Source organism: Acanthisitta chloris, unplaced genomic scaffold, assembly GCF_000695815.1.
Source record: "Acanthisitta chloris isolate BGI_N310 unplaced genomic scaffold, ASM69581v1 scaffold17097, whole genome shotgun sequence".
Taxonomy (NCBI): domain Eukaryota; kingdom Metazoa; phylum Chordata; class Aves; order Passeriformes; family Acanthisittidae; genus Acanthisitta; species Acanthisitta chloris.
Genome location: NW_008681114.1, coordinates 12,939 through 22,075, shown reverse-complemented (window position 1 = coordinate 22,075; position 9,137 = coordinate 12,939). Strand labels below are relative to the sequence as shown.

Below are 9,137 nucleotides of genomic sequence, written 5' to 3'. Positions count from 1 at the left end.
TTTTTCCAAAAAATCTCAGTGTGACTTTGGGCAGTTTTTGCTCTGTTGTCCAGTCAGTTGTTTCTAAGAAACATTCAGGAAACCACAATGTGAAAAAAAAATCTGACTTGTGTATAGAAGTGGCAGGGCCTTCCTTTGCAGTGAGCTCTGAGAAGGCCTTTCCTGTGGTTTTTCTCCTCAGTGCTGTTTCCTGCTGCTTTGGGACATGTGAGCAAATGATGCAGTGGTTTGTTGAGGCCCATGGCAATGTTCTATAACAGCTGGAGGAGAACTAAGATGTGACTGTTGAAAGGATAGAGGGAGAAGGAACACACAGCTGTGTTGGTGTCTGTAGATTTGTCAGGCAGTGAGGTATCACCAGTGAGGATCTATTGAATTATAGACTCTGTATAGCATCTCTATTATATAGTTTATTGAATTACAGTGTTTTAGTAGTGGATTGTAATTATGCTCCAAAGTGTATTGGTTCTCTTTGAGGTTATTATATAAATAGTCTTGGGACTAAAGAGCTCAAGCTTGATGGTAGCACTAGGTGATGCTGGAATACTGGGGGGAGAGGAGAGCTGTGCAGCCATTCCTGTGAGGAATGTGTTGTGTGATTTTGGAGTTGCAGGAATACTTGTTAATGTTCTGTTTCTGTATTCCCTTTCAGCCGAGTTATCTTGCCTGTGTCTGTGGAGGAGGTAAGTTCTTTTTTGTCTTGCTTCCTTTCTTTAGGACTGTAAATAAACTGGTGATCAAAGCAGTTTGTGTGAGCAAAAACTGGAAAAAGCAGGAGAAGGATATGGCTGTCTGCAGGACCTCTGTGAGCTGTTACTCATTCACCATCATTTTGACCACATAACTATTAAGTCTGAGGATACAGCTCATTTCTCTTACAAAATACTCTCAGATATGCTGATTATAAATCTTGGCTTGTCAGACTGTTTTAAAGTGCAGTTTCCTTTTGATTAGTACTATTGTTCTTTTCTATTTATTTAACATGAAGAGGAAGCTTTAGTGCAAATTTAAGTTACCCTTTAAACTCTGTTTTGCTGGAACTCTTTTGTTTTAAACTCTCAGGCAAAAAGAGCAAGAATTTCTTCTGAATTATAAGGCTGATATAGTAAAAGAAATACTGTGTGTATATTTCCTAGGACTCTTTCAGACCTGTCCTCTGTAGCTCTTACAGACAGAAAACTTTGGTTTGGTTTAGGGAAAGCTCTAATTGAGGGAAGAAATATAGTTTACAATGGACATGGTGATTTTGATCACCAGACTGGCCATGGAATAGCTGTGCAGAGTCTGTGGTTGTTTCCCTGCTGTTTTCTCCAAGTTGCATTTCGCCTTTCCTTCCTCCCTTCTGCACTCAACACCTCTCTTGCAGTGAATCTGACCATATAAATGTTTGCAGTTTTTTAACCTTCATACTAGCAAGGCAGAAATTGAAATGACTGAGTGTGCAGCACTTAGTAGATTCCTTCTGGATATGTTTTTTTTCCCCTTGTGATCCTTGGCTGTAAGCCTTAGGTTGGGGAGCTCAGATCAAGGGCTTGTTCTAACTCTTGGGGAGAGCTGTGATAACAGCACTCTTGTTCATTTTTCTTTCCTCTGAATATAGCAGCTACTGTGGCGTAGACAGTGGTGGGTTGGATCATGGCAGCACTGTTTTAAGCATATCCCTTTATAACTCTCTACTCTTTTGACAGAACTCAGTTTAGAACTTGATGTAGTGAATTCCTGCAGCCGTGAGGTTGGCTAGTGAAACAAAAGCAGTGTCTAAACTGAGTTCCTTGTTCCTGTGGATCAGTCTGCTGTGACAAGCATCACATGCTGATGGAAAGCCTAGACCTCTGATCAGAGGGTGGTTTGAGGTGTATGTTCTATGTTAGTGCAAGCATGAGGCTGTTAATGCCAGAAGTCTCTGTTGCTTGCTCCATACCTGCAGCTTTTATGCTCTCTGCACTAATGTTTCAAGCAGTTTTAACAGAAGTCAGTCTGAAGTATTAGAATAGGGATGTTTGGATCTGTTACTGTGCATGAGTGCTACTCGTGTGGAGAAGTCCTTGACAAAGGAAGGACTAACATGATAACCTTTATCAAGTAAGCAAAGGATGCAAACTTCCAAGTTAGAGAAAGCTGTGGGTAAATGAAAGGTGCTGCAGCTCAATGAACAGAAGACCTTAGTCTGAGTAACAGGAGCCCTGCCTTGTGGTGATATGGCTCCTTGGTATCAAGCTGTGTAAAGAGAAAGTCAAAGCATCAGTATACAGATTGTTTCTTTGAGGGGGTTAAACTGGATGGAACCCAACACAGGGTTTTTCTGAGTTCTCTGATACTGGGATTAGCCTTCATCCAGTTAAAGCGAGTCTCTCGCTATGCTCTCTTCCCTCCCCTGGCTGTTCAGGCATGTTTGAGCCTTGTGTGTAGGCTGCTTGTGTGGAAAATTGAGGGTTTGGGTGGTAGGCAAATCTGTCAGTCTCTGGAAACCTCTTTGTCTGAGGGTGCCCTGGGGTTATCTGTTCCAGAAGGTGTATTCCTCTGCTCTAGGTCCAGTGCTTGGATTGTGGATAGAGCCCAAACTTGACCAAACTTAATTTCTCCCAAAACTTGCATATTGTCACTATGTCCATAGTGATGCCCCTTCCCAAGGTCTGGTGGTTCTCCCATGATAGGCCAGACTTCAGGAGCCAGTTCCCTAAGCAGAAAGAGTTCTAAAGTTCACTTAGCTTTGCCCATGTACTTTGGTGACATGGCAGTGTTAAAGGTGTGCTTAAGAAGAAAGGTTCTTTCCAGTATTGACTCAAAGAATGAGTACTGCTTTATTTATTGCTTCATTTCTGGGTGGAAAGATGCTGACACATCTGTGCATCACTTGGTCACTGCACTGTGTCTGCAATACAAAACAGCTGTTTAAACTTCATTGCTTTCAAGGATTTCCTTGTGAACAAAGCTCTTAAATAGGGCTCTGGAGACTTGTTATGGCTCCTGACTGTGTAGCTGCTCATTAAGCATCTCTGGCTAGCAAGGACTTCTGATTTCGCTTTAATATGGGTGGTTTTTGCTCAAAAGAATTAAGTGTTCACACCTTCTGCATTCAAATTATTGCCAAAAAGTCTGATGCCAGTGTGTAAGATAGGGAGTGAAATTAATTGTGACTTTGAGACATTATAAGAGGGTTGAGGGAGTCTTCTGCGTGGGTCTGTGATACGCTGGGGATTCTGTGTTCACTCCCCTCACCCCTAGCAAATGGAGCTTAACCAATAGTAAGGAATTCAAGAGAAAACTGGTGATCAGAAAGGCACTGGGGACATGTGACTTAATGAACACAGAGATCAGTGTTGGATGGTGAGCCAAGTAACTGCTAAGATGGGAACAAAACAGTGGAAGAGAAGCCCTGGTGATGACTAAAACTTGAAGGCTGGGATGTAGGAGTTAGGCTGTAGCAGACTGTCTTCTACAAGGAACCTCTGCCAAAACGTGGTCCTGCTCAAGTGCAGGCTGCCAGCTGCAGTCCTGTGTTTGATCCATTGCTGCACGCAGGGAGCAGAAGGGAAACACCTTGTTGTGTCTTGGGTGCCAACCTTTGCTCTTGTACTCTGACCAACGTCACGTTGCGCGGTGCCAGCTCCGGGAGCGCGGACTTGAGTAGCTGTGTGGGTGTCTTGCCAGCTGCCTCTGAAATGCTGGTATGGATTAGAGCTGTGTGTACACATTCTGTGCTGCCTCTTTGTTCCTTTCACATGGGCAGGAGCTTGCCAAACACAGAGGAATCTTATTTATTAGTTGTGTTCAAAGCTGCTTTCAGGAAAACAACTGTTCTTGAGGATGGCTGCGTTGAGTTGAGACGTTCTGAGAGAGATTTGCAGTAATGGAGATATGTTGTCAGCTGTGTGAGAGGTGTTGTGAGACAGATCAAAGTGGGATTACTTCTTGTAGAAGACAAGAAGGTTTCTTTTTTGAACTCTCAGGTCTATCTGGAGTCCAGACTCATGGAGCCAGAATCTGTTTTTGTGGTAACCTTTGCAGGCAGATGCTGTGGGATTTGCTCATTGGGGCAGTTTTATTTGGGCCTTTTCCTCTTTTATCAATGCGATTAAAGGCTCACGAGTAACAGGGAAGTTTAAATGGTGAAGATGTTTAAACCAAAGGGCTTATCCTCTTAGTGTCTGAACTTTGACCCATGTATTTAAAAGGGAGAAGGAATGAATAAGAGACTGTTACTAAGAGGAATTAGTTTGTGCCCCTAGAGAGCTGTCCTGGGACTTGCTGCAAAGCAAAGCCATTCAGACCACCCCTCCTCTCATGCTGTAGTTGCCAAACTCATGATCAGTTCTCTTCTCTATGAGTGTGTGTGTGTCTCTTACTCTCCTATACAACTCTTCTTATGAGGTTTCACAACTCTCTTGTTTTGCTCTTCTGAAGGGAGGTGAGTGTTCTGCTGTGTATGGGTCATATGTAGGGAGTCATAAGGAAAGCAATGTGGTGTATGAAGTGTCAGGAGTCAGACACTTGTATTGCAGCACAAAATCCAGACTGAAACCCAATCTGCTGTGACAGTGCAGGAACTGTCCAGCCAAGCAAGGGCTGCTTGTATAACCTGGGGCAGCACCTTCTGGAGAGATCCAGCAGAGCTGGTGCTCTTAGCTCAAAAGTGGTCTGGTATGATATTTATTCTACCCCAGGTTACCTGAGGCAAGGACATCTAGCCTTCGGTTTACCATCCACTGCTTTTCCAACAGGAATAAATGTTTCCTTGGGCTTTGTTAGCACCAGATGGCACAAAACCCCAGAGAGCTTTGGGTACTGTTGTTATTTTGGATGCTCTGACAACAAAATTTAATGACTGTAGAAATCTTCCTTCATAGCTGAAGATGTACCAGCCCAGTGAAGTATTTCTGGGTTGTCAGCTCTGAGCAGTATTCCACTTTTCCAGGCTGAGTTTCAGTGTAGAGAGTGGTAAGTGCTATTCCTGGTTCTGATGCACAGCCCTGTGCTGTGGAAGAGGAAGGTGTTCTAGACAGTGTTCCAGTGCTTTGTAGCTATGTTTTGGAGGGCTTTGGGGTTTTGATGAGGTTTTTTTGTAGTCATTGCTCTTCTGATGCCAAACACGCTGTGGATTACCCTTTCAGATTGCCTCTCTGTACTGTTGCCTTTGGCAACAGTTGCTGTTTTGCTCCCTTTCGTTTCTGAAAACTCTGTTAAGTTAGAGCACTTCCTTTTAAGTCGGTGCTTTAGCTTCTTCATCCTCAAACTTTGCCTCTGAGAGACCTGTGTGAATTTTCTTCATTTGGTCATGTGTCTTTTGAGCTCTGCATCCCCTATTTTAGCTACTGGAGGCAGAGTGTATTAGTCTTCACATCTTCTGCAGAGAAAAATGGTCTCTTTTGTTCATATTCTTCATTTTTCCTCTGCTCTTCCCCATGAAACATTTGTACATGTCTCTTGCAAAAGAAATTGCATAGTATCAAGTGGTTTGAGTGATATCTGGGAAATGATGCTGCCAAGTGAGTGTCAGTAAGAGACTAAAAAGTCATCTTAGGGGGAAGAATTTTACTATATGTTGAAATCCTTTGCTGTCCCTGTTAGTGGTTTAGGCTTATAGCTAAGAGGAAGTGTGATACAGAGGCAAAACAACACAACCCAAATCAAAGATAATAGGAAAAGTAATAGGAGGAACAGTGTCAGCATAGATCAGCTGGTCATCTGGGACACTGGTTGGTTCAGCTATTTCATTAGATAAAGATTTCAGAGTGAAAATACCCTCTTTAGTTTGAGCTTCTTATTCAGTTGTTTGAACTGCACTTGAGGGATGCTCAGCCTTGACTCTCAAGGGCTCCTGAGCTGTGCACATAAAACAAGTGTTTCTCAGAGCACTTAGATGAGGTAGTGCAAGTGTTCTTGATCTTGTGTCTCCCTTCTGCAGTTCTTCATTCCCTTCCCTTCTACCCCACGTTTTGTAAAAACAACTTCATGTGGAGCTCTTTGGGACTCCTCTGGATGCAGTACTGTGTGGTTCTAGATTCAGGACTGGCAGTGCCTTATTTTCCATTTGACCTGAACAGTTGGGGCACCTGTGTGCCGAAGGAGTGAAAAACAATGGATTTTGCTGCAGTGTGCCTGAGGTCATTTAGTTTTCTTTAGTGTTCTGACCCTCCTTTGATCTGTTTCTGCTTTCTTCTGAATTTATGCTGGTTTGGAGCTTGAGATTTGAGGGTTAGAGGCAGTGCTTTCCTCCTAACACCATTCAAGCTTTCTAGATTAAATGAAATTAAATCAGCTGCTTATCTACACATACAAATGGATGTCCTTTTCTCTTTTCCCTTTCCCCAGGTAATAAATTTATCCTTGCCTCATTCTGGTAAAGTTATTACTTCTGCTAAATTATAGCTATCATAATAATGTGTCTTTAACTTCCTCAGTACCAAGTGGGGCAGCTGTACTCTGTGGCAGAAGCCAGTAAAAATGAAACTGGTGGAGGTGAAGGAGTGGAGGTCCTGGTGAATGAACCCTATGAGAGAGATGGAGAGCGTGGGCAGTACACACACAAGATCTACCACTTACAGAGGTATGGGAAAGGTTTGAATTCCAGGGTTGGGCAAGAGGAACTGGAGGAAATTGCAGTAGGGTTGCAGCAACTGTAAATCACAGACTGTGTGGAGGCTGAAAGGAGGTAAGACAGGAGTATAGCAGCAACTGGCAGTGAGCATCACTGGTGCACCTATCCACCCCTGTAAACATGGCTGTTGGACCAAGAAAATTTGTCTCTGAGCTTTTCAAAGCAAGTCTAATCTAGTTACCCAGTATTTTCATACTTTAATTTGGATAAAGAGCAAAATACCTCTTAGTTTTCAACCTCTTTCAGCCTCCTATTTTTTTTCTCTCATTATGTAATGAAAGTTTAGATTGCCCTGTCCAAGCTGACATGTCTGGAACTCATCACACTAGGGGTGGGGAGAGCCCTCCCAACTTCACCAATGTACATGTTTCTAGCATCTGCATTTCGAGTGATGTCCTGCCTGTCTCAGAGCATCTGGGCCAGAGCTCTCACTACACATAATCCTTACCAATGCCTTTCTTCCTGTTTCCAAATTCTGCAGCAAAGTGCCAGGATTTGTGAGAATGCTGGCCCCTGAAGGAGCTCTGAATATACATGAAAAAGCATGGAATGCCTATCCCTACTGCAGAACTGGTGAGTGCCTGGGGAAGGACTGTGGATTCTGGCTCTGGCTTCTGGGGATGGGAGTGAGGGTAAGAGGGGGTCGGGAAAGAGGAAAACATTAGGGAAGCTGTTTCAGTTCTTAAATCTAGGATTTCTGTTCTCTGAGCCCTTTTTGTGGTCAGGAGAAGGAGAATATAGTGCTGAGGAGGTAAAAGAAATGCCCTTGTCTGATGTGCTGCTAATGAGTGACAGTGGAAAGGAACAGACCGAGAAACAGGTGTTAGTCCTGCTAAAGAAACAATGTGTAACACTAGTGAAATAAATATATGAGAGATGACTTTATGTACTCAAGTGCAGCATAGCCAGGTGGTAAAACCAGTGGAAGATGCAGGAGAGGAGCAGGTCAGATCTCAGTTGCCTCTTGCCTGGTGCTGTTTGAAGGGAGCAAGTGCTGTGTGATGGGTGTTAGCTCTGTTGCAGGACCTGAGGTTAGTGAAGAATGAACAGGTAATGCTACAGTGGCTCCTGGGCTGGGGTTTGACACAGGTATCCAAATCTCATCCAACGAGTGTGAAGTGAATCTGTCAAGTCAGGGAGAGGCTCTGGAAACTGTATGAAGTGGTGAAATAACATCATCTCTCTCCAGGTGTGTTTAGTGTCTTAGAGAAGTCACCAGCCACAGTGTTTAACCACTGCTGCTTTGCTGCTGTAGGAACTGAAAATTTGACTTTGCCTCCAAACTTCTATAGTGTTTTTGGTTGTGTTTTGTGCTGTTTGTATCTTTGAAGGATACGTTTCCTGCTCTTTGGTAGTGGTACAGTTGCTATGGGAACTAGAAACTTAAAAATTCTTACTGTTCTTGAAACTCAGTATCGAAAAATACATTTTTTTAACAATTTACTGGAGAGAATTTTAAATTAAGTGTTTCAAAAGAAGGAAAAAGCTTTGCAGTGGGAGAGGATAGTGTTACTTCAGTATGTGAAATTACATGCAGCAGTCTAGAGGAATGGATATTCCAAACACAAAATTCAGATACTTTCATCAACTGCAGAATAAATTTTTAATCTGCCACATAATTCAAGATGTGGAAACAAAGTTATTTGCAACCCTTGAAATTTTTATGCTGTTTTCTTGCTGCATAGTACTTAAATTACCTAGTAAATGTCTAGTTCATTTCCACATTAAGCACACTGAACTGATTTAAATGCCTAGCTGTATCCTCCTCCTCCTCTTTTCCTTCTCCACCAATTTCTGAAACAAAGATGTGGAATTAGTTTGTTTTGTCACTCGTAGCTGCTTTTTCTTCAGTTACACCCTGCTGAATTCTACTTCAGTGAAAAAAATGCAGTATTAAAATCAAGTCTAAGACTTTCCAACACAGTCACAGAAATTTTGATAAGCTAGAAATTCTAACAACCCCCCCAAAAAAATCCTCAACTGCAATAAACAGCAATATAATAGGAGGCAGAAAGGGCTTTGTTGTGGGGGTTGGAGCAGAAGGCAGTTCTGATGCGGAGGCTGATAAATCTGTTTAGGGAATCTGCCAGCTTGACAAGAATCAAGAAAAGCTCCAAAAAGTTGCTGAAACCTTCACTTGCTGGTGTTGGGCAGGAGGAAGAGCCTGTGGATGTGCTGTAGGCTGCCTTGGGTGTTACCCTTTCCTTTGGGATGTACTCAGGTGCTTTGGTTGTACATGAGAAGACTTGGATGGCTCATGTGAACCTTTGGGCAGCACACAATGCCATGCTGGCTTGCAGCAAGTGGCATGGCTTTCAGCCCTCTCAGTATGGAATTTCAGAACCAGGAGCACAGTAAGAGCTAAACCTGGTCCTTGTGTTACTGGGGCTTTGCCCGTGCCCTCCTGTCCTGTGGTGGTGTTGATGTGCTGCTCCCTGGAGCTCTGCTAGTTTGCACATCAGCTCTTACACAGAGCCTTCCAAATTGGAATGAAGCAGTGCTTTTAGTTAATTGTACCTCATGGTATTTTTTTAATTAT

General features: G+C 43.1%; 1 protein-coding gene across 1 annotated transcript in view; it reads left to right on the top strand.

Annotated features, from left to right (window-relative positions):
• Positions 1–652: 652 nt before the first annotated feature.
• PITPNA (phosphatidylinositol transfer protein, alpha) overlaps positions 653–9,137 on the top strand; it is a gene marked incomplete at its 5' end in the record, with an annotated part of 16,621 nt that continues 8,136 nt past the window's right edge. Inside the window, 3 exons of the mRNA XM_009077986.1 lie at positions 653–683; positions 6,402–6,547; positions 7,080–7,171. Coding sequence (XP_009076234.1) covers positions 653–683; positions 6,402–6,547; positions 7,080–7,171 — 269 coding nt within the window. The remainder of the gene's footprint in view (positions 684–6,401; positions 6,548–7,079; positions 7,172–9,137) is intronic.